The sequence below is a fragment of the Arvicanthis niloticus genome, chromosome 30 (genome assembly GCF_011762505.2).
Source record: "Arvicanthis niloticus isolate mArvNil1 chromosome 30, mArvNil1.pat.X, whole genome shotgun sequence".
NCBI classification, from domain to species: Eukaryota; Metazoa; Chordata; class Mammalia; order Rodentia; family Muridae; genus Arvicanthis; species Arvicanthis niloticus.
The window spans coordinates 7,607,160-7,633,799 of NC_133438.1; the positions used below are offsets into that span (position 1 = coordinate 7,607,160).

General features: G+C 37.8%; 1 protein-coding gene across 1 annotated transcript; it reads right to left on the reverse strand.

Moving 5' to 3' along the window:
- Positions 1-2,701: 2,701 nt before the first annotated feature.
- LOC143440662 (vomeronasal type-2 receptor 116-like) lies at positions 2,702-25,996 on the reverse strand. The gene is made up of 6 exons (XM_076927448.1): positions 25,782-25,996; positions 15,655-15,946; positions 10,657-11,463; positions 9,723-9,950; positions 8,754-8,877; positions 2,702-3,624 (listed from the first exon to the last, which is right to left on the reverse strand). The coding sequence occupies exons 1-6, from the start codon at positions 25,994-25,996 to the stop codon at positions 2,702-2,704; spliced, it is 2,589 nt and encodes an 862-aa protein (XP_076783563.1).
- Between the last annotated feature and the right edge of the window lie 644 nt (positions 25,997-26,640).

Here is a 26,640-nt window from a genome sequence, read left to right on the forward strand (position 1 = left end):
AAGAGAAATGACAGAAAACAAAGCTGTGTGAAGAATTACCTGTAGCTGCCCGCGGCCACAAGTCAACTGGGTTCACCTGAAAGGGGGCTGGGAATGAAAGGGGATAGAGGGCGAGAAGAGATGAAGCCAAGACAGAGTTCTCTGATCAAGGCTCAAAGCTTTAATGTTCAGCTCTCAATTTAAAGGGGAAGGCCCAACCTAACTCCACCTAGATCCTATCACTTGGTCTGTTGTGGTAAACAAGGTCTCAGGCCTGCTCAAGGCTGGGGGGGCGGGGGGGGGGGGTGAAGGGCACAGTTACCAGCACAATAATGAGTACTGAAAATCTCAGAGAAGGAATTGAGATAGAACTGAAAAAGTCTTTTAATTGGTTGAAAATGCATCACAAAATGTCACATAATAAAGGCCACTCTGAGGGGGTACATTCACAATCCCAAATGTATAAGTTATAAATCAAGGGAGATCCCAAACAAGTAACCTAATGTAACTTAAGACATTGTAGAATTGAGCACAAACTAGAATAGAAAAATGTTATGTGTTGGTCTGAATAAATGAACACAAACAAGTACTATAAAATAATAATGTAAAGAGTAGATTAAGTAAAGAAAGATTTTCTTTTTGCAAAAATAGATAAGATTAACCACTCCTTAACAAAATTAACCAGAAGAAAGTGTTAGTAGATGCAAACTCTTGGGATTGGAGGTGAGAAGAGAGTAATTAGTGTAAACAGGATGAAATGCCAAACCCCCAGAGGACATCCCTTAAAAACATGTATTACACCAATTCAGGAAATAGCAAATAAATGGGTGGATTTCTGAAAGCAAGTTATGATATATGATTGAGGAAGTGCATGACAAGCAATGAGATTGAAACAGTCACAAAGCAGTTTGGCTGCTGGGGAGATGGATCAACATTTAAGAGCACTGGGTGATCTTCCAGAGGACCTGGGCTTGCTTCCCAGTGTTCACATGGCAGCTGGCAATCATGTGTAAGTCCAGTTTCAAATGAATCTGAGACAATCTTCTGACATACATGTCTGCAGTGCACAGACATACACTCAGGAAAACTACAGAATGCATAAAATAAGAAAAAAAACTGAAATAAAACTATCAAGAAAACAGACACCAAAGTAGAAGCTAATGGATTCATCAGTGAAAATTTCCATATTTTTATTTTATTTTTAAAAATTTGTTTTAGATGGGTATGGTGGCACATGCCTTTAATCTCAGCTCTTGGAAAGGCAGAGAATTTGTGGATGTCTGTGAGTTGAAATGCATCCAGTTCTACAGAGGGAGTTTGAGAACAATGCGAATTACACAGAAATACCCTGTCTCCAATGCCCTTACCCAGAATTGTTTTATTGCATACATACATGTGTCTGGTTCGTTTTGTATCACTTTCATGTCGGGTGCCTGTAGGTATCAGAAGAAGTTGTTGTGTGCTCTGAAACTGGAGTTACTGATAGCTGTGAGCTGTATGTGTGTGTTGGGAATCAAATCCTACCACCCTTAAAGAGCAGCCAGTGCTCTTAACTACTAAGCTATCTGACTAACTCTTGTAGCAGATATCACTTCTCAAATTATTCTATAAATTAGAAAACCTTTTTTCAAAGCAAGCTCCACACTGATAGCAAAGCCAGAATGATATACACTAAAGAAGAAAATTATATGTTGGGGGTGGTAGTGCTTTTAATCATGCCAGGAGTTGGAAGGCAGAGGTAGGTACATCTCTGAGATTGAGGCTAGCCTGGTCTACAAAGTGAGTTCAGGACAGCCAGTCCTTTGTTATACAGAGAAGCTCTGTCTTAAAATACAACAATTTTAAAAATAGATTTTGTTTCCTTATGAACATAGGAAATTAGTTAATATAAAACACTTTTAAAACATTTTAATAACATATCAATATGTACTAATTTAATGAAATGGTTTGAACTATGAAGAAATAATAGAACAAAGGCTGCTTAGATGTTTAGACTAAAACAGAGAAACTATTACAGAGTCAGATGCAGTAGTTACATCTGCACCACAATCATCACCATAATTCAAAGAGTGGATTTCTATACTGACAGCAACTTGGTTTTTCTGGTTGACACTTGGCAGTGGGTTATAAAGTAAGGTCCTAAGTTCACAATATTTTAGAAAGTAGCTCATTTGCAGTGACCTGGTATAAAATAATTTTTATGAAAGCCTACATCAAATACAAAGGAATTAGAGTTCTTCAGAATAAAGAACTTATGAAAAGAAAACATGACACATTTGTGAAATGTTTTGAATTCAGATGCAGAATGTTGTATTGACATAAATTTGCTGTATTGAATATCAAGTTTGTAAAATATTAAACAAGTAAACTTTACATAAAATATTTAAATCAGTTCATCAGCACAAATAATAAATAGAGGAAATAAATCTTTTTGGAGTTCAGTTGTCCAAGTAATAAAATATGTTAATGATCCAACTCAAAAATTTGGATTTCATTGCAAGCTCAACCAGTAACACAAAAGTAATGGTGAATATAAGAGGAAGACTAAAAATGCAGCATATATTTCAATGAGACAAAAAGGACAAGGTTAATATGATTACCTAAAGAAACAATAGCCCTTGGAATCAAATGTCCAATTGTAACTTTGTGTGAGTGTTCAGATAGGGAAAGACAACCAGCCTTCAATGATGTTGTTTAATTTAAGAAGCACAGAAGGTAGGTGTTAAGAAGGTTTTTTATTCCTAGCATATGTTTTGTCCCTGATATAACGAAGTGAGTTAATTTCTGGCCTTAATAATATGATGTAACACTTGGGGACAAAGATGATGCCTAAGAGTGATGCACTGGAAGCCAAGATAGAGAAGACTTCCATAGCCACCATGATCTTCCCCTTGGTGCTGTGGTAGACAGGGAGGAAGGTGAGCCAGACACTGCAGAACACCAGCATGCTGAAAGCCAGGAACTTGGCTTCATTGAATGTGTCAGGTAGATTTCTGGACAAGAAAGCCATAAAGTAGCTCCCTAGGGCCAGTGCTCCCAAATATCCCAGGGTGCAATGGAAAGCAATAGCTGAGCCTTTGTTACAAATGATGATGACGTGTCCATGTTCTGAGTGAGCATCTTTATCAATAAATGGAGGAGATATTGTCAGCCAAATTGCAGACAGAAAACCTTGGAGCAGGGTGCATAAAGGAATAATGAAATTAGGGGCCCTTGATATGAGCAGCCATCTTTTAACTCTTCCTGGAGGAGTGATCCTGAAGGCTATAACTACAGTGATAGTTTTGGCCAGCACAGTGGAAAGAGCCATGGTGAAGAGAAGTCCAAAAATGTTCTGCTGCAGAACACAGGTGGCTGTGCTAGGATGGCCAATGAAGAGCAAGGGACAGAGGAAACAAAGGGTCAGAGTGATGAGCAGAGTGTAACTGAGAGCCAGGTTATTGGCCTTGACAATGGGGGTGTCTCTGTTCTTCAGAAACACTCCAAGAACAACAGCTGTGAGTGAGGAGAATCCCAGGGACATGAAACTGAGTGTCTTCCCCAAGGGGTCATCATAGGCCAGAAATGTCACAGTTTTCTGTAGGCAGTGGATCTTGTCTGTGTTTGCATAGTGAGTTTCTGGACACTTCACACACTGATCCCTATCTGGTAGAAATGCAGTTGATCATGAGTGCATACTCTGCTTTCCCTTTTTATTTTAAGCCATTTCCCAGCTCCCACACACTGCACTGTTACCAGAACAATCTTGCTTTGTTTTTGAAGCACATATAAAACACATTTTAGATAATATTTCTAAACTCAATTTTCCTAGTACTTCATGCTGATATGAATTAAGCTCAACAAATGCTTCATTTTCTCTTGCTACACAAGTGGTATCCTTGCCTTTAGTGACACATTTGTATTGGTTTTAGAAGTCATTAGAGCATTGATATATATTGTATGAATCTAATTTGGCTCTGACATTGCCTCTTTTTAAATAGTGTGTATTCTTTTGTTATTAGATGTTTTCTTTCTTTATATTTCAAGTGTTATACTTTTTCTCGGTTCCCTCCAACCCTCTGGAAGCCCCTGCTCCTATTTCCCTTACTCTGTTTCTGTGAGGGTGTTCCCCCACCTGCCTACCCACTCCTGCCTCCAGGCCCTCAGATTCCTCTATTTTGGGATATTGATCAATCGAGCTTTCACAGGACCAAAGGCCTCCCCTTGTATCAATGCCCAACTAGTCCTTCCTCTGCTATATATGCAGCTGGAGCCATGGGCCCCTCCATATGTACTCCTTGGTTGGTGGTTTAGTTTCTGGGAGCTCTGGGGGCTCTGGTTGATAGATATTATTGTCCTTCCTATAAGGTTGCAAACCCCTTCAGCTCCTTCAGTCCTTTCTCTCTCCTCCTTTGGGGACCCCATTGGGGATCCCGTGCTCAGTCCTAATCTGCTTCACTATTTATCAGGGTCTGGCAGAGCCTCTCAGGAGGCTATTCAATCCTATCTCTTCTTAACAGGGCATGGGACTTCAGTGTGATGAAATGTCCTTTGAAATCCAAATCTTATACTGATGTTCCTGTATGTGTCACAGATGTAAAATATCCATGGTGTTCTCTAAGTTTCTTCATTCTCTGAAGGACATGTGTGAATTAATCGTCTGAAATTATTGGAACCTTGAAGTGTTTCACCAGTCACACAGGTCTTATAACTCAGCATAATACTACCTATGTAATAATAGATACAGAATTGCTCATATATTCTTATGTCTTTATTTAACGTTTGGACACTGTTCTGGATAACTTTTCAATTACTCCTAGAATATTATGTACACATATGAATTTTTGCTGTATTTTCAAGATTAACAAAATACCTATATTTCTATATACCTTTTATTTTATAACTATATTTGATTTTCTTTGCATTCTTATATTACCATTCATATTCCCTATATAATATATTAGGATCAGGATTGGAGGAAATAAAAAATACCTTAAAAAAAACCCCTAACAGACAAATGAAGAAAGTAGTTCAAGACCTGAAAATAGAAACAGAAGGCAGATAGCAAACACAAACTAAGGGAATTCTGTTTTTTTTTTTTTTTTTTTTTTTTTTTTTTTTTTTTTTTTTTTTTTTTTTTTTTTGATTTTTCGAGACAGGGTTTCTCTGTAGAGCCTTCCTGGAACTCTCTTGGTAGACCAGGCTGGCCTTGAACTCAGAAATCCGCCTGCCTCTGCCTCCCAAGTGCTGGGATTAAAGGCGTGTGCCACCACCATCTGGTGAGGGACTTCTGGAAATGGAACATTTAGGTAGTTGAACAGGAACTTTAGGTCCAAGTATTACCAATAGAGTACAAAATGGAAAAGAGAATCTAGGATATGAAGATATTATTGACAAAACTAGATTCATTGATCAAAGAAAATGTTAAATCTAAAAAATTCCTAACCCAAAACATCCAGGAAGTCTGGGGCATTATGACAAGATCAAACCTCAGAATAATAGAACAAAAAGATTCCCAGCTCAAAACCATATTTACCAATAGTATAGAAGACAAATTTCTTAACCTAAAGAAGTTTATAAAGTTCAAAGAAGCTTAAAGAACACTACATCCATTTGACCAGAAAAGGAAGTTTCCAAGCTATGTAATAATCAAAACCACTAAATGTACAGAATAAAAAAAGAATTTTAAAAGCTGCAAAGGAAAAAGGCAAAGTAAGATAGAAAGGCACATCTATTAAAATTATACCTCAGTTCTCAATTGAGATGGTCAAAGCCAGAAAGGCCTGAGCAGATGTCTTGAAGTCCCAATGAAACCTCAGACATCAGCCAGTAAAAGTTTCAATCACCATACACTAGAAGACCAAGATAGTCCATGACAAAACATAGTTTAAACAATAGCTTTCCACCAACCCAGCCCTACAGAGGAGTCATGAAGGAAAACTAACTCGACGGGGCTAACTGCACTCAAGAAAACATAAGAAATGAATAATTTCAGTGGAGATTCTAAAAGCCAGAAGGGCCTAGACATATGTCTTACAGACTCTAGGAAACTACAGATGTCAGCCCAGCATAATTGTCAATCACTGTGCACCGAGTAAACAAGATATTTCATGAAAAAGTCAAATTTGAAGATAATCTATCTACAAATTCATCACTATAGAAAGTACTAGAAAGAAAACTTCAACTCAAGGAGATTAACTGCACCCATCAATACATAAAAAATATATAATTTCACACCAGCAAAAACAAAGAAGGGACACACACACACACACACACAGACACCCGCCACCACGACTCAAAATAGCAGGAATAAACAATCATTGGTTATTAACATCTATTAGTATTAATGAACTCTGTTTTCCAATAAAAAGCCATAGGGTAAAAGAATAAACATGGAAACAGGGACCATCCAATGTGGTCTTTTTAAATGGGATTCCTAACAGTGAAAGCAGATTTTGATTGACTGTTTTGCATGCTCATGGGACCATTTTTTTTCTTCTGGTTGTCTGGTCTTGACTTGAAGTGAGGGCTTATGCCTGGTCTCATAGCATCTTGTCATGGTATTTTCAACTGACATCTCTGTTGTTTTCTGAAGGTAACTGGAAGAGCAGTGGATTTGTTGGAGGGGGGAGGTCAGTGGTATTGACTGGGAGGAGGGGAGGTTGTGTTCAGGAAGTGTTGTATAATGCATAGATTTTAAAAACTTAAAGCAAAAAATAATATTATGATTTGCTAACAAGAACATGGGTGTTAGGAAGCAAAATGCGGTGGTTTGAATGAGAATACCCTGCACATCCCATATATAATTTATGCATTTGCCCCTCACTGGTGCAACAATCTGGAAAGGATTAGGAGATGTGGCCCCTTTGGGAGAGGCATATTGCTGCTGAAATGCTTTAAGAATCTTATGATTCAGTGTGTCTTTTTTGTCTCCTACTTGTGGATCAGCATGTGAGCTCTCAGATGTCATTATGCTGTTCTAGTTAATTTTTGATTGCTGAGATGAGACACCATGACCAAGGCAACTTATAAATGAAAGCATTTAACTTGCAGACTCAGAGATCCAGATAGAGAATGTGGCAAACTGTGGTGGGGTGGTGTGCTGTGAGAGGCAGCTGGGTACCTGGTTGAGCGCAGGCCTTGAATCCCGGAGACCCTAAAGGAATGGTAGGTGTTTGGCCTTGCTCCTGGGCCCTGGATCCTTTTACTTAGAGTCAGCCATTCACAGCCCTTCCCAAAGAAATGTTTGTGGCCTTCAGTCATGTAGCACAGGTAGAAGACATGACTACAGGCCACAGAGCCTCAAGAGATCTTTTTATTCATGAGATACCTAAAGGCCAGAGGGCTTAGCCAATTAAGCATTGCTTCTCAGATCCTCCTCCTACTTGCAAAAGGTATTTAATCTCAGGCCTGTCTTGAGAACACAGGGTATAGCTTCATCTCTTTTCCACCATGACAATAAACGTTTTAAGGTCATGGACTTCCTCTTGTCTTTAGGGCCCACCATGGGGGATTGTGGAGAAGGTCCTTAACTAATGAGTCACTGCCTAATCTCTTGCTGGAGGACTTCTCTACATTCCAGCCACGAAGAGACCGCCAACCCAAGTGGAGCTAGCTGAGCCAGCCATGACACAGCCTAGTGAGTTGCTTTGACCAAGATCTCATCTACCCTGCAGGGCACTTGCAGAGTTTCACCCCATCATTCCTTTCGCTTGCCAGCTGATCCAGCCTGAACATCCCTTTTCTCAACTCTTTCATGGCCTCTCAGCAGCTCCTGGGAGCCAAAGGGTCTGAGACCCACTGATTCTTGCATATCTTCTTGCCTGGTGGTCCCCAAGCCAAAAGCTCTGGCCCAGAGGGACCTCAGAGTGGGATCTTCCCACGCCTACAGTGAAGCTTTGTGACTTCCCATAGCCCAGTGTCCACCTGGTGCCACATGGAGTGATCTCAGTCCAATTCCTATGCTTCTGCCTTCTGAGCCACGGTTCTAGCCACCTTGGTTGGCAGACACATGGGACCTATAACTCAGTTCAACAGAACCTACACCCCCATGTCAGCTACAGTCCCACAGTAAACTACATGGGAAGAAGGGTCTGGAAAAAATAGAATGCTTGCATCTGATCCACAAGCATCAGACAGAGAGGATGGGGGAGGTGGAGGTGGTAGAGCAGAGAGAAGGGGAGAGGGAGAAAGTGGGAGAGAGGGAGAATGAATGCTAAATGATAATGAAATGGGCTGTTGATACCTTCAAACCCACCCTCAATGACAGTCCTCCTTGAACATGGCCACACCTCCCAATCCTTCCCAAACAATTCCCTAAGCGTAGCCCAAGTATTCAACCATAAAAGCATATGGAGGCCCTTCTCATTCAGACTACCACACACGATTCTGCTCTGCCTTCACGGACTCGACGTACCTGAACATATAAACCAGTAAACACCCTTCTAGTATAAGCTGCTTGGTCAAACTGCTTTGTCACATCAATAGAAAAAAAACTAAGACACAATGCATGGTTAAATGAAGTAGAGTACTCTGGTGTAGATAAAATGATTTTCTGCAGGCAGCCTCAACCACAATGGTTCAAGAACACAAAGCAGGTATGAAATTTAATGTCAGGAATGTATTACTTCTGTGGGAAAAATAAGCTGTTAACCTGTGATTTTCTGACCTTTGGAAGGAAGAGAATTATCTTCACTGCAGTGAACTGATTGCAGTTGACTTATAGATGTTTTCTATTTGTTTACATATTGCAGATGTGGGCAGGTAGGAATGTCTTCTGCATGACTGCCACTTACCTGTCTCATTGGAAATCTCATTTTGTGGACAAGGTGTGCAGTCAAAGCAACAGGCAACCCTGCCCTCCTGGTGGGTTTTCCTGAATCCAGGATGACAGCTCTCACTGCATACAGACCATGGAATCTGAGAATGGAATGTATGATAGCACATAGTCAGGGGTTTAAATGGAATCTCCAATAGAGTGGTTTTGAATATAGAACTATTAATTTGTTTATGTCAATTTCTTTAAATGCAGTTAGTATAATTGTTTTTACTACTAGAAATTGTCATTCACAGGCCGTTGTAGTCCTCATAATTTGAGTTTGTCAGAAAATGGTTGAAAGGTTATGATGATGTGAATCATAGAAGTAAAATTTTACATTCCTGGTATCATGTCTTGGTTTGACTACAAATCTACTACCTCTTTACTCTTGATTACAAACACAAATCATTTTTTCCCCATGGTAAATGTTCATCATGTCACTGTGATGGGTTTTAGAATCCCTGTGGCAATGAATCTATGAGAATTATTTGGAAATATTTTTTAGGTTAGTTTACGTGAGGTAAAAAGACCATCTCTAATAGTGGGTGTCTCTGATGTATTGGCCATGGCGCCTGAATAAATGAAAAGCAGGAAAGGATGTTAACAGCAGCACCCAGCAGTCTCTGCACGCTGACTGTTAGTGTAATGTGAACTACTGTCTCCACCACGAAAGAACACAGCTTTCTGCAGTGATAGATTATACTCTCCAAGTGTGAGCCTAGAAAAAGTTCCCACATTGAGACTAGAAGGAAAGGAACAGCATCCACACAAACTTTCTGTCAGATGATCTGACATAGTTCATTTTGAAAAATCAGGTGTTAAGATAATTCTGTATATTACTTGCCTGTGAGTGGGCCCTGTATGAACAATGAAAAATTCTGATACTTAGAAACATGATTGTGAGGTTTGCATACTGTTCAAAGCACAGAAGTAAGATGCAGCCCACCTCTGTCAATCCTGTGGCCCACTGTATCATGTTGGAATATATGGACAATTTCTGGTCCTTTGGAGCATTTGGAGAAAATCTTCCTACTTTCACATTTAGCCCAAGACCTTTCGGGAAGTTCCAAAAGTTGAGAATGTCATACTCTACATGTGATTTCCTTTTCCAATCCAGAACCACATTGTCTCCATCTTGATAGATGAGTTGTGTTTTCCTTAGAAAGGGGTGAAGCTAAAAGCGATGCATGTGTTTATATTACACAAACTCTAGACAAGTGAAGGCCAAGCAGAATCAAGAAATATCTGTATTTGATTTTAATCCCTAATGTGAAAAGCATCTTTAATATAGGTATCAATTATATCTAATACTTGATACTGAAAGCACCGTTATTTTGTAAAATGTTCCAAGTCATTAAATTACTTAGAAATCAGAACCCCTAATTCATGACTGGGCATGGAGAAAACTCTCAGCTCTTTTGAAAGTATAGTCATACCCAATTACAGTTTAAAAATATTTAGAATTTCACACTACAAAATTAATTATTTTATGAGCTATAATTTACACAATGTAAGCATTTTAGACATGTTCATCGTGATAATGCTGTGTCTCTGACTTTTCTGTTGTGTGAAATACTGCAGAAAATCGACCTTTCATATTGAAAACTTCACTGTGGTAATATTCTATGGCCCTGTAATGCCACTATACACATATGTATGTAAATATATATATGTATATATATACATATGTGTATGATATGTATATATACATATATATGATACATACACACATAAACAGACTCACACACTTCATAGTCTCACTTGCAGAATGTTGTCAAAATAATCAAAATTATGTATTGCCCAGTTTTAGTGAATTTATAAATTTATATGGTCTTTAGTGTTGTGTTGTTGATACCACAATACCACTGAAGTGACGTTACCTTCCAAGGGAAGAATACCATCTTTTTTCCTTTTTCATGACTTTGAGATTGTGCTTGATCAAGAATCATCTCATGCAGACTGTGGGCCACAGCATACACAGCATTGTACACATTGTAACTCTCCTCACTCATGGCCATGTCAAATATGTTTCCAGGCAAGAAACCCAAGGAGGCATTAGGCAAACAGTTGTGCACAATTTTACAATCTTTCTTAATAAATGAACAATTGAAGAATGAGTGCCACAATACATGAAGATAAGTGTCTTCTGGGTATTTGGACGGGTTGTATTTCTGCATAAAATCTGTAAAATTAGGAATCTCCTCACGATGGTGTGAAAAAATAAGAACCCCATGCAATGAGTCTATCATGAAATAATCATCAAATTTAGAAACATCCCATTGTGAGATCAGTACCCATACTTTCCATGTCAGTAGCTTCTGCTTAACATTTACTATTAAGCTTAATAGAGAATCAGAGTCCCCATAAATAATAATCACACTAGATGATAATTCCAGGATCTGCATCTCATTTTTCCAGGATTTGGTCAAAAATGAGCCCCTGGTGACTGGGATCATTTCTACAAATGCTGTGCAGATTCCATCTTTATCCATCTCACTTCTCAAATCTGACAGAGTCTGGGCACCTTTGTCATCATCTATGATGAATAACCCCACCCAGGTCCAGTGGAAATGAAGCATCAAAGATACAATGCCATGTGTCAGAAGTGTGTCCTTGGGGGCCACCTGGTACAGAGAAGAAAACTGTCTTTGTTCACTCAGAAGACTATCAAAAGGCCCAAAAGTAAGCTGTAGATAAAAAAAAAAAAATCAGAAACAAGAACATTGTCATAAAGTTCAACTCAATTCTAGAGCAATGGTGGACAATCCTGTTTTGAGGGTCAAACTTGCCTTTTCATGGGTTTTCCAGAGCAGTAACACAAAACTTAAGTTCAATAGTGTTGTACCAGGATAGTTTCCTGCTACTGCTACATTATACTTGTAATAAAGTTTGGTAATTGGCGAGGAGCTAATGTGGGAGGATCGAACAATGGAAAGGAGGAGGAAGGTGAGGAGAAAAGGGGAGAGTCTAGCAACCATGGAGGAGGACAAATGGGTTGAGAGCAGTCCTGGGTAGCAATTTCTATCAAAAGGTTAGATATTGTGTAACTATTCTAATTATGTGGGCTTCTTGTTAATTGCACATTTCCAAATATATAAATCCATTGGATAACCTTTAAGCATTAAGAGTCTTCATTCTACCGGGTACTGCAAGTTTGGTGGATATTGTCTGGGGTCATCTGAGCTTTATGGGGCCAGCATGGGTAGATTGGCAGAGCCAGCTGCTACCTTAGTGTCCTGGTCTTGAGGGTCTAGTTGTGGCAGCCTTGAGCTCTGGCTGCTTCTAGCTGTGGGCCACATGGCTTTTGCCTCCTAGTGCAGAACAAGGCAGTGAGAGGTAAGTAGAGCTGCCCCACTGATTAGATATTTGGCCTGTGCAGTGCTATTTATAAGTATTACCTGTTACAGGTGGCTCACCAACTCGGGGCAAACTCACTAGAAGGGTAAAATTATTCATCTGAGAGTTATAATTTTACATATGTATATGTAAAATTATATATATATATGTATATATGTATATATATACACATATATATATATATATATATATATATAAAGTGAGTGAGTAGCGCTGGAACAAGTCATGTGACTCCAGTGCAGGAATTCTGAAACAAACTGCTTACAGGCAGAAATCTTGTGCAGTGAGAAATTATAGGCTACTCTGAGCCAGAGAGCCAAATGAATAAGCCTCTGTTTTGGAGCAGTTACTGATTTACCTGTATATTTACAATACAGGCATTATTTGCTTTTAAGAAAGATTTAGAAACGGTCTTGTCCAATTCATGTGGAGTATCTAGCCCACACTTTGGAACAAAGATAGGTAAGAAAAATTTGTGTGTTGCTCCAGGAAGAGGCCTCCAGACAGACAGTATAACACAGTTGGCTGCTCTGAGTCAGAAAGCCAAATGAATAAGCTTCAGGTTTTGGGGTGAATACTGATTTAACTATGAATTTACAATATAGGGATTATTTGCTTTTAGGAAGGTGTTTATAAATAGGTGTGTCTGATTCACATGGGGAATTTCGCCCATGGTTCGGAACTAAGATAGCAACTACTGTTACTGACTCCAGGTAGAGAGTTCAGTGATATTCACTGCCTGCTTTGTTCAGGTAATAAAATTTGTCTATGGCTTTTGATAGAGAGACCTACAGATAAATAACTAGAAGGCTGCTCTAGACAGGAAGCCAAGCAGATAGATGCTATAAATAAAAGGCTGCTCTAGGCAGAGAGCTGAACAGAAAGATAGTGTGAATCACTTGTGTTGAAGATGGTGTAGGATATATTGTTTTAATATGCATCACAGGATATTTATTCATACTGTGTTAACATAGGCCCCACTGGAATCTTGGGCTCTATTCTGCTTGGCAAAATAGGAAAGGCCTGCGAATAGACATACTAGAATAATGCAGCACTTTAGGTACTTCATTTGCTTTAGATTGATTTAATTTTCAAAATGGGTGTGATTTTTCAGTTTTGTTGTTATATTTTTTTTCTCTGGAAAAAAGGTCAAGATAAAGGTTTTTCTGGTTACTGGCTAAAGGATATGCTGATTTGGAAAACAATTTGTCTGTGTGTTTTTAGAAAAGGAAATTCTGGGAGGTATTTATACCTCCTAGATTTATATGTATCAGACATGACAGAGGTAGGTCTCCAGAAGACTAGATGCCAGAGAATGAAAGAAAAAATTATCTTGATGATGCTAAAATTTGTTTTGAGATTTGTATGTTACCGAATACACAACCTTGGTGAATCTCCTCATCAAACAAGCTGAGCAGGACTGATTGAACTCCTGATGTCCTTGACTTCCAGCTGGACCCAGTTAAGATACAGACATCAGAGGTTTAACCATCAGTGGTGTGGCCTTCTTAAGGCCAACTAACGCCCCTATTTCCCCTTCCCCCTACAACTCTTCAAATATCTCAATGCCCAGATTCAGCTTGATGGAGTTATGAAGAGTCAGTGCCCCAGTTCCCTGAGTTGGGGGCTGGGGTTATTATTATTAGGCCATCTTTCTAAGGACAGGTAATGTTTTTTATTGGAACAGGGAGGAATAGCTTGAATTGATTACATAGCTATAATCTATTGGTAGAAATCTGTATAATTGTGACTAAGCTGAAGTCATAATTTCTTATTTTGTTACAAATCTTATTTTGATGCAAATTCAAGGGTTTCATTGGTATAGTTTTTTCTATTAATTCAAAATTTTGTGGGTACAATGCTTAGACCTAGTCCTTCTTTAACTTTTTAAAACTGATCTAAGATGATTAAGCCTGTGAGTTAAGGGCCTATAGCAAATTCACGGCTCTGAGTTTATTGTTAGGGTGTTTTCTAGATTTTATTTAGAAATAGCTGAGAGGAGTTATGGTCAACAGTCCAGATTGCTTTACATAGATAGTTGTTTTTCAAAAAATGTCAGAAGTCCACAGAATTGCTGGTACAGACATGTCTTTATTAAAAATCATTTGACTAGAGACCTGTCTGCTACTGACAACTTCTCCTTCTTGGATTCTAAGAAAAAAGTGAACATCTATGGAGTTACTTCAGTAGTGGTGAGACAGTGGTGAGAGTATTGCCTCTTTTCATCTATAGACAAATTACTGTCTAGAAATAGTACACTCTATGCAAAATATTCAACTGGTAATCTTTGTCTAGACAGAGAAATCAGTCCTTAGAAATTCTGCATTACTAGGTCTGTCAGACAATCCTGGGCCAGAAGGCTGAAGATCAGATGCTGCAACATTGTGAAGTATAGGGACTGTCCAGGTGTTCAGAGGTCTATATAATTGGCTAAGTTTTAGGAGATATGCTTTGTGCTTCCCATATATTCAGATAATTCAGTCATTCTGGATTTCTGACAGGGTTGAAAACTTATAGTCTCATAGCCAACCCAAGCTATTTACTTTGAGAGATCAGATTTGAGAGAATGGTTCTCAGACAGCATTCATTCTAAAGCCAAGACATAAGCCAGGTACAGAACTATAGTCCTTTAAGTTAGGATAGATGACAATAGTCCTTTTATTGATAATATATTGGACTGGGAAGTAGGTCTATCTTGTACCTTACAATAAAAACATGACAATAGCTGTGTTCATTTTATATCTGAGATAAAAGAGTCTTCCAATTGGACAGAAAGAGGGAAAAGTTTTTCTTTATTCTAACAAGAAGGGTGATATGTAGCAAGATAATTTCCTGCTACTGTTACATTATATTTGCAATAAAGCTTGATAATTGGGGAGGAGCTATTGTGTGAGGAGAGAAGAGTGGGAAGGAGGAGGAAAGGAAGGAGAAAAAAGGAGAGGTTATCAACTATGGAGGAGGAAAGATGGGTGGAGAGAAGTCCTGGGTAGCAATTTCTATCAAAAGGTTAGATATTGGGTAACTATTCTAATTATGTGGGCTTCTTGTTAATTGAGCATTTCCAAATCTATAAATCCATTGGATAATCTTTAAGCATTAAGAGTCTTCATTCTACCAGGTAGCATGAGTATGGCAGATATTGTCTGGGGTCATCCGAGCTTTGTGGGACCAGCGTAGTGGATTGGCAGAGACAGCTGCCATGCTGGCATCTCGTGGGTGCCAAGGCTGGCACTTCTAGCTAGCCAGAGTCAAGGTCAGGTGAGAACAGTGGGAACATGGCAGCTGCCTGTGAAGAAGCCGGACTGAGCGGCAAATATCCTCCATTACATAGTGTGCTGTGTGTACTCTAACTTTTCTCCTTTATCTAGTCTTAGCTACAGAAATACAGATGTACCATTCACTACTTGCCTAATCTTCCTCTCTGTGAAGAGTGATTTAAGTTCCCCTGTTTCCTCTCACAGCCTCCTAAAATATCACCAAGTTGAACTGACCTCATGTCCTATCCCATCACTTTCTCTCACCTGTGGAAATTTGTAAAGATCCAGCAGTGTCCCTATGTATTCAGATATTGCCCATGATGGTCCTGTAAGCACTGCAGCAGAATTGCTCTCACTTGTAATTCTGTAGTTAGGGATGTCATAATTAGACCCTGAAAGTGCGCTAAAAAAGTTGACCAGAGAGAACCTTTGACCATGTGGAAGATTATTGACATTAAATCCCAGGGTTGTGTTGGGTAAAAGAAAGGGGTTGCTGTTGATTTCCTCAATGGCAAACCTCATGGCCAAAATACATTGGTAGTTCCTCAACTTAAACCTGAACAGAAAGTTGAACAATATTTAGGAAGAAGACTCGTATCACATATCATATCATATCATATCATATCATATCATATCATATCATATGTGCAAGTTTAGTGCAATGGCTTTTACAGTTTGAATGCTTCCATTTCCAAACATCCATGTTTCAATATCTTCTCAGTATCTTTTGGGAATAAAATAGAATTAGTTTTTCCCATTTACGTATTTTTTTTTTATTGAAAATATTTCCTTTTTTCCACCCAGTATATTTTTATTACATTTTCCCCTCCACTACTTTTTCAAAGGTCATCCCCACATCTCATCCCACCCAAACCTACACCCATTCTTACTTCTGTTACTAGAAAACAAAAATGTATGAATAATAATCTATTAAAATAAAAACAAAGAAAGCAGAATAGGACAAAATAAACAAACAGACAAATATACAAGAGGCAAAGCAAAAGGACAAGGAACTGAGATATACAGAGATGCACAGACAGATGTGTTTTCTTTTGTAGAAAACCATAAAAACAAAACATAACAATAAACAACATACATACTATATATAGTATGTATTCAAATGTTATATGGTTAAAAAATTGTCCCCCAAAGTGCAATTTAATGTATTCTTTTTGTTTTACACCTGCTATTGGGCATGGGTCCTGGCCATCAGGATAGTCTGTATACTCAAGGAGACCCATTTTGAGACAAGTATTTGTTAGATGTGGCATTGGGTTAGGGATGGGGGCTTGTGATAGCTTACAAATAGCTTCTGAATTAAAGATGGTCGATTGTGTACATTTCTGCTTGATGTCCTGGCAGCCTATCTGTCATAGACTGGTACAAGTCTTCATCATGCTTCCAGTCTCTGTGAGTTCACACATGCATCAGTCTAGTTATGTTTAGAAGGCCTTGTTTCCCCATCTCCTACATATTCTTAGGGTCTTACAACATTTCCAAATCCTCTTCTGCATTTCCTGAGGCCTGAATAGGTTTTATGGATACATCTCATTTAGAACTGAGTGTGCTACTGTTGTAGGGAACTTCTCTGATGATTGTTGAATAAGACACTGATCTATGAACGTAATAGAATATTCTAGGGAGTCATTTTATTTCAACATTCATTTAGCAGAATAATACTATTTGGTTTTCCCCTTGTTACATGGCCTATCTAGTTTCAGGTTTTTTTTGTTTTTTTTTTCTTGTTTTTTTTGTTTTTTTATTGTTTTTTTTTTTTTTTTTTTTTGTTTTTTGTTTTTTTTTTTTTTTTGCAGCCCAGGTGGTGTTGGGATCCATCTCATGGAGGAATAAAGCTGAAATCCAACCAAAAATTGCCTGGTTAGTCCATAAGCTTTAAGCCACCACTGCAGTATTGCATAGTTGTATCTTGGAGGCAGGAAACCATTGTTTTTTTTAATTGGATATTTTATTTACATTTCAGACTTTATTTTCTCTCCCCATTCTTCCCCAGGAATTCCCAATCCCATCCCCCTCTTCCTGATTCTATGAGGGTGTGCCCTCACCCACCCACTCACTGCCACCTACCCACCCTCAAATTCCCCCACGATGGGGCATCCAGCCTTTATGGGCCAAGGATCTCCTCTGTCACCATGCCCAACAAGGCCATCTTCCCCTACCTATACAGCTGGAGCCATGGGTCCCTCGCTATGTGCTCCTAGGCTGGAAGTTTAGGCTCTGGTTGGTTGGTATTGTTGCTCTCCCCATGGGGCGACAAAACCTTTCATCTCCTTCAGTCTTTTTTCTCTAACTCCTCCATTTGGAACACCATGATCAGTTCAATGATTAGCTGTGAGCATCCACTTCTGTATATGTCAGGCTCTGGAAGACCTCTAAGGAGACAGCTATATCATGCTCCTATCAGCATGTACTTCCTGAGATCCACAACAGCATCTACCTTTGGTGACTGCACATGTGATGTATACCCACTATTGCACTATTGCATACTTGTATCTTGGAAGCAAGAAACCATTGTTAATCAAAGGGTTTGTAGCTTGGTTGATGTTTAAATTTATCTTTAGATAGCATGCAGAGTACCCTCCAGTACCATGGACATTATTATTCCATAGGAGTAAAATTTCTAGGTAGACACCAGCTCATCTTCTTCATGTTCAATAAGTTGGTCGGCATTGACTTCAGCAATAGAGCCTTACCTTCATTTTGTGTAGAGCAACCAATAGCATTAGCTATAGCCTGGGTTGTCTGGATGTTTCTGTTGGCATCATTTTGACAATGATTCAATTAACACATTTCTAGAACTGTAAGTTTTCTTTGGTGCCAAGAAATGAGCTCCTTGTGGATTTCTCTCCCCTGCTATATGGTAATTCCTTTGAAGTTACATCTATCTATCTATCTATCTATCTATCTATCTATCTATCTATCTTTAAAGAAGATAAAAATGAGCTCCCAGACAGATGGTCTTAGTGCACAATTCTATCAGACCTTCAAAGAAAACCAAATACCAATACTTCTCAAACTATTCCACAAAATAGAAACACCATCCAAATTTTCCCATGAAGCCACAGTTACACTGATACCTAAACCACACAAAGATCCAGCAAAGAAAGACAACTTCAGACCTATTTCCCTTATGAAAACTGAAGGAAAATTATTCTAGAAAATTCTCACAAACCAATAAATTTAAGAACACGTCAAAATGATCACTCATCATGATCAAGTAGGCTTTATTCCAGGAATGCAAAGATGGTTCAATACAGGGAAATCCATCAATGTAGTCCACTATATATACAAATTCAAAGGAAAAAACTACACATGATCATCTCATTAGGCACTGAGAAAGCCTTTGACAAAATACAGCACCTTTTCATATTAAAAGTAGTAGAGAGATCAGAAATTCAATGCCGATACCTAAACATAATAAAAGCAGTATACAGCAAACCAATAGCCCATTTCAAACTAAATGGAGAGAAACTTGAAGCAATCCCACTAAAATCAGGGACAAGGTAAGGCTGCCCATTCTCTCCCTACCTATTCAATATAGTACTCAAAATTCTAGCCAAAGCAATTAGACAACAAAAGGAGACCAAAGGGATTCAAATTTGGAAGAAGGAAGTAATGATATCAGTATTTCCAGATGATATGATAGTATACATAAGTGACTCCAAAATTTTACCAGAGAACTCCTAAAGCTGATAAACAACTTCAGCAAAGTGGCTGAATATAATATTAACTCTAACAAATCAGTAGCCTTCTTCTACTCAAAGGTTACATGGTCTGAGAAAAAAATTAGGGAAATGTCACCATTCACAATAGTCACAACTAATCTAAAATATCTTGGTGTGACTCTAACCAAGGAAGTGAAAGATCTGTGTGACAAGAACTTCAAGTCCCTGAAGAAAGAAATTGGCAACCCACAGACAGGGAAGAAATATTTACCAACCTTACATTCAATAGATGGCTAATGTCCAAAATACACAAAGAACTCAAGGAGTTAGACTCCAGAGAACCAAATAACTCTATTAAAAATGGAGTATAGAACTAAACAGAACTCTTAACTGAGGAATCTTGAATGGCTAAGATGCACTTAAAGTAATGTCCAACATCTTTAGTCACCAGAGAAATGCAAATCAATTGTTCCTCATATCCATAAGAATGGCTAAGATCAAAAGCTCAGGTGACAGCAGATGCTGACAAGAAAGTGAAGAAAGAGGAACACTCCTCCATTGCTGGTGGGATTGCAAGATGGTAAAACCACTTTGGAAATCAATCTGGTGGTTCCTGAGGAAAAAGAAAATATTTCTACCTGAATACCCAGCTATACCACTTCTGGGCATATACCCAAAAGATGCTCCAACATATAACAAGGACATATGCTCCATTATGTTCATAACAGCCTGATTTATAATAGCCAGAAGCTGGAAACAACCCAGATGTCCCTCAACAGAATAGATACAGAAAATGTGGTACAATTACACAGTGGAGTACTACTTAGGTATTAAAAACAATGACTTCATGAAATTCACAAGCAAATGAATGAAACTTGAAAATATCATCCTGAGTGAGGTAACTGAGACACAAAAGAACACACTTGGTATCTACTCACTGATAAGTGGATATCAGCTCAGAAGCTCACAATGCCTATAGTACAAAACCACTGACCATATGGAGCTTAGGAGGTAGGGAGACAAGGGTCTAGATACTTCAGTCCTGCACTGGAGGGGCAACAGGATGACCATGGGAGGTGAAAGGATGGGTGGTACCTGTTAGGGAGATAGGAGTGTTAGGTAAAAAGGTGGAGTTGGGGGACAGAATCAGGTACTGGAGGCAATGGGAGAGAAATACAGAGGCTCAGGAAATTGAATTAAAACATGTAGCAGTGGGGGATGAGGAGCTGAGTGTAGCCACTCATGGGTCCCAGAGTTCAGGGAATCGAGTGGCTCCCTGGACCCAGTGTGGATGACTTTAGCTGAAATGCACAGTGAATGGGAGATAGAACCTACAGAGACCACCTCCAGTAGCTAGGAGTAGCTGCAAGTCGAGGGATCTCTTTATGTTTATGTTTGTGTGTGTGTGTTCATGTATGGAAATGTATGCTAGACTGAAAGCAATTACAGATGGGCACCATCATCATCCACCTTTTTTGTTGTTTTCATTTTTTGAGACAGGGTTTCTCTGTGTAGCCCTGGCTGTCCTGGAACTCACTCTGTAGACCAGGCTGGCCTCGAACTCAGAAATCTGCCTGCCTCTGCCTCCCAAATGCTGGGATTAAAGGTGTGCACCACCACTGTCAGGTCATCATCTGCTAATACCAAGTCTTTTTGTAGGTCATGGGATGGTGGGTATTCTTTTGCTTCTGTCTCTCATTTCACCAAGAGAGCAACAGGTTTACACATGTGCAGGGTAATGCCCATTTTTTCAATCTGCAGAAGTAAGGTCAGTTTTCACATTTGGACTGCATACCTGTTACCTTCTGATGTATTTAGTCATTCACTGAATTTCGGTCAATAAGGAAGAAAATAAGTTGTACTCTTTAACAAGTACATTTACACACACGGAGAAATATTACATTTCATAAGAAAAATATAGTATTCACACATGTTAGTTTCATTAGGGTAGTATTTTATAACTAATTGCTTGATTTGTGTGCCAAAGTTTAATCTCATGTTGACCTACTTCTAGTAATTCCTAAAAATGCAATGTTACTGTCTTCATGTTGGTAGGATCATGTGGAAAGGGAGATGAATGACAAGTTGAACTCATGAGAAAAGAAAACAGTCCTGGCATCTGTACATACATCATGATCAAGAGGAACCCTGGATATTTAGTAACTTAGGCTTTTCCTCAGTGAACAGTAACAATCTAAAACCAGGCAAAACTAAGTACTAGAATATGTATCATATCAAGGAAGAAGAAGTATAGAAAAGCAGAGATATTTGGAAGAAATAGATAGAATAGCACAACTAAAACTCTAAACAGTTAGGAATACAAAATATTGCCAGGCGGTGGTGGCGCACGCCTTTAATCCCAGCACTTGGGAGGCAGAGGCAGGTGGATTTCTGAGTTAGAGGCCAGCCTGGTCAAAGAGTGAGTTCCAGGACAGCCAGGACTACACAGAGAAACCCTGTCTCAAAAAAACAGAAAACAAAACAAAACAAAAAACAAAAAATGGAATAAAAAATATTAAGTGCATTTCACCATTTTCATCTAATAAGATGAACACACTTGGCTTGGGGGAGGGCTTGCATGAGAGGAAAATGCTTGCCATTCCAGTATGAGGACCTGATTTGATCCCTGGCTAATATCCCCAAGAGGCTTGCCGTCTTCTGAAGAGAAATGGTGGCCTGAATCAGGGGGAGAAGGATTTGCAGATTCAGATTAGTAGAGGGAGGGAAAGCTGTGGTAGGGATGAATTAAAAATGAAAACCATAAGAAAAAGAAATCTAAGCAGGCATAGCTATCCTGTGATGTAACAAGACATACATCAAATAGAACTATTATGAAGGGCTAGTCAGTTTTATGACTACATTTAACACACCTTTTGGCCTTTAAAACCTCTAGAAAAGTGACACGTTTACACCAAATATTATTTTACACTATAATGCACTCAGCAGCCCTCAATGACTCATCTAGATAAAAAAATAGTTTTAAAATGTCTTAAAAACATAAGGATTTCTTCCATGCACCTGTTCTCTACCAACCAGTAGATTTAATGGTCAAAAATTTGAGGTCATTTTATTACAAAAGATATCAGGTTAAAAGGTTTTTTTTTTTTATATTTATAGAGATCAGAAGAAGTAAAAATGACTCCCTTATGTCTGTCTGTCTGTTTGTCTATCTCTCTGCCTCTCTCTCTCTCTATATATATATATATGTATATATACGTATATATACGTATACATATGTATATGTATATATATGTGTATATACATATATATATATATGTATATATATATATATATATTCTCACAGCTAGAGAACCATTGTTCCAAACAATTTTGCATTGTTATGTATAAAGTGTCATATATATATGTATATACATATATACATATATACATATATATATGTATATATGTATATACATATATATGCATATATGTATATATACGTATATACATATATATGCATATATGTATATGTATATATGTATATATACGTATATACATATATATGCATATATGTATATATACATGTCATATATACATATATACATGTCATATACATATATATGTATATACATATGTATATGACACTTTATACATAACAATGCAAAATTGTTTGGGACAATGGTTCTCTAGCTGTGAGGACACATTCTAAGAGTATTTTGTTGTCCTGGGAACCAGGATGCAATCACACTCTGGGTAACTCAAAAGAGGTTTATATTCTCCCCAAAGTATATTATATATAAATTTTGTCCAAAAGCTATTTACAGATTGTGTTATTTTACTAGTTCTTAAAACGTTTCTCTGAAACCTTAAGAGAATCTAAAAACATATTTCTAAAAGAGTACTCAGTATATTTATTTGGGTATTACAATATTTCTGTGTAGATCATGCTTGCCTTGAAATCATATGTATGTCCTTTTGTGACTCACAAGTGCTCAGATAACAGACAAACACTACCATGATGCCCAGCAAGATACTTGGTTTTTAGAGCACATGGTTTGCAATTAGTTGTATAAGTTAATCTGAATAAAATAAAAAGGAGATACATTACATTTCATAATTTAACCATTGTACATTTCCCATAGAATGATACTGCTCTCATGATGAGAAGTGAATATGGAGAAATATTACTGACAAGTATAGCAATGCAAAATTTAAAAAAATTAGTGCAAATAGTGTTAGAGTAATACTGGAATGATGTGACATATCTGAAAAAATAGTCCCGAAACTAATAAATATACCTCGGACAACTAAATGTTCATGTTAATTTATACCTTCTGTGTGAAATATCACAAGTAGTTAAAATAAATAAGACATTGTAAAATGTTTTCAAATATCAATAAGGAGATATTTAGGTCCTTTAATTTGAACAATACTGAAAACGGAAAGTATCCACAGAAAATTAGAAAAAATTCCTTGATGCCAATAGTAAGAGATTTGGGATGTATCTTGAATAAATATTTTCGATGCTTTTGTGGCATAGAAATTAAAAATATTAAAGAACATTAAAAAATAAAAAATATTAAAAAAAAGAAAAAAAGAAAAAATTCCTTGAAATCTGACTTTTCATATTATTCTAATACACAAATCATTTCAAGTTATTGATATACACATACACACATTAGTGGTAGATTGTAACTTGGATGTATTTTTATGTCCATGTGAAGGACAAGTATGTTTTACCACAGTAAAAAAACTAATTCCTTTGCAGGGAAATTAATAATTATGTTTAGACATTCTATAATGTGCATACATATACTATTGTAAATCAATCTGCTTTGATCCAATGATAGTTATATTTTGTATATTGAAAACCTATTAAATATTCATTTACAATCTTCTAAATTTTGACAATAAGTAAACACAATAATAAAATTAGACTACACAAAACTAGTGTCAAGGAAAATAATGCTAGCTCCACAAAATTTGGTCATTTGTAGTTATGGTAATTAAGACAACTATACTTAATGCAGCTACAGTTATACCACAATGAATTTTAACTTAGGAAAGAACAGTTTCTCTTTCAAATTATACATGGGGTTTCTTATACCTAGGAAAATATTGTATTAAATATGAAAGCACCTGTGGACCTTGAAGAGTATATGCTTGCATGTGCTCCAATCTCAGGGAAAAATATAATTTGAAAATGTGCTGCCTAAACCAGACATGTTATTTTTTATAGTGAGTATAATTGTAAGTTCATTTTAGTTTTATTTCTAACTTCATAGTGTATAAAGTCACATTTAACAGCACTCCCTTCCTGTACATATTCAGCAAGCCAGCCACAGAGGGCTTATGTCATTACAAGTGTGATGTTTGCAGGCATGGGACTGCTGTGGAACAACCTGAAGAGGCATTCAGGCTGATGCACGGTGGTGCCTGACCTGTTGAGATTGGAAAGCAGAGGAGAAGAAGAGGAACAAGGGCAGCATCTGCTGTAAACCAGAGCACCTTCCATCTTAGTATGCCAAGTGCAAACATCTGGAAGACCATACTACTTTGTAATAATTTTTGAAGTAAGCAGGGATCCCTGGGACCAATAACACTTTCATAGAATATTTTGTTGAGGGATCAATTTCTACATTTTTCATACTATTTATGGTAAGGCTAAATCTAATTATAATATCCTTAAAATCAAATGACATTTTACACTTGAACATTTTCCTCTTCCACTGCTGAATTAATGGCGTAGGTCCACAGTCACATTTCAGCAGACGGAGTAATGCCACACTAACAATAATCCATCCCCACTCTTACATTTATATGAGGTGAATTTCTCCCCATTATTTCCAACTTAATTCCTGAATGTGTATTTCCATGCTCCCTTGTTGAGTTCACACTTGAGTGCAAGCTGCACTTCTCATTTTAAGATACTTTTTGTGTGGTTACCTACAGCAATGATCATGTTTGCCTGGGATAAAGTACAACTGTCTTTCTTTAAACACTAACATGCACGATTGTTTCTCATTAGCAAGACCTAAGAAATTCAAGCAGCCTTGTCTGACACTATATCTTAATCTTGCATCTTTGAGAATACCTAGAAACATTTTCAGAGGCCCCAGAACAATCAATGTGTGTATAGGAACACGTTTGTGACAGCAACAAATGCACATTGGATTTATATGCAGCAAATAGGTTAGCATGGTTGGTAAGTTATCCCAGAATACAAATATTAAAGGTAAGATAAACAATTCTGAGACAGATGAAGGTGTCTGTAAAGCAGACAGTAGGTCTCCATTTGTAATCCTGACACTCCTGCTTCCAAATTGTCAGCAGCACACAAGACACTGCAGCCTCACAGAAGGAAATAGTTGGTCACTAACAACAGTGGCATTATCCTTTCTCACAGGAGCACAGCTAGATGTCTACATCCCTCTCAAATACTCTAATAACTTTTTATTTTATAATCTTTCTTTTGCAGAGCTAATATTGAAAACATCCAAACTCTTAGCAGTTACAGGCAAGACAGAGAATATGGTGGAAATTTCCAGTATCTACTGTGGAAAGAAAGTGAATAAACCCCAAACTCCCTGTTCTTTGGAAGTACCAGATGAGTCACTAAGAAGACAGGACTGCAGAAAAATCCCAGAATGGAAGAGAGGATATGTTTTGGTAGGGTAAAGAATTGGAATAATGGTGTTTAAATCTATACTTCCTCTAGGGAATGCGAGTAGCAAACCTTGAAAAGGAATAAATGGATAAAGGACTTACTCAATCATAATTTCTTTGTTGAATTTAAGCATATGCCAGTCAGTTGTTTTGTTGAGTGGGTAGATAGCAAAAGCTGGGAAAAATCCAACAATCACCACATCTCCTTTCCCCTTTAAACGGTAGTTCATCTTGGCTAAGCACTCGCTGCTTCTGTAGGAGCACACAAGAATTGGAATCTGCAGAAAGCAAGAGAGAACAGTCCAAGAGAACAGCATGATTAGGTGAACTCTGCTGTTTCCAGCACAGCTATGCATGGCTTATGTGTGCATGATTATTTAGAATTTCATTGGTGACTCAAGTAATTACTTGAATCATCCCAAGTTGTATCTGACAAAACTCTTCACCCCCTGTGGAATTGTCCAATATTTCCTTCCCATGGGCTTTGAAGTTGAGTGCCGGCATTCAGAATAACAAACATTATGGACAAAAAAATATTTTTAAAAGTTCTTCTCCAGCCACAGGCAGTATGATTTCATTCAAGATTATAGAGATCCAGTTCTAAGACTTGAAAGCCTTGGTGAATTCATTCACGAATGTGACCCAAGAAACTACTTATGGGAAATCCATTTATGACAATACAAATATGTATACTAGATGATGTTGTGGTGCATGAAACAGAAAAGTGCCCCAAAGGTCTGTGCCTGGCCTGACCAAGTCACAATTTCAGACAACATGTTTTGTAGAAATGAAGAGTGTTCAGTCCATGTTTTGCTGTCCAGAGTTTTCACAAGTAACAGATTTTTTTCATTCTTTTCTCTTTCTTTCTTTCTTTCTTTCTTTCTTTCTTTCTTTCTTTCTGTCTTTCTTGGTTTCTTTCTTTCTTTCTTTCTTTCTTTTTCTTTCTTGAATGTCTTTTATT

Coding starts and splice junctions, on each gene's coding strand:
- LOC143440662 (XM_076927448.1), bottom strand. CDS start 25,996: ATGCTGTTCTCTTGGACTGTTCTCTCTTGCTTTCTGCAGATTCCAATT. Junction 11,464..15,654: donor ATCTTTACAAATTTCCACAG/GTGAGAGAAAGT, acceptor TTTTATCTACAG/CTTACTTTTGGGCCTTTTGA. Junction 9,951..10,656: donor TGGTATTCTTCCCTTGGAAG/GTAACGTCACTT, acceptor CATCGCTTTTAG/CTTCACCCCTTTCTAAGGAA.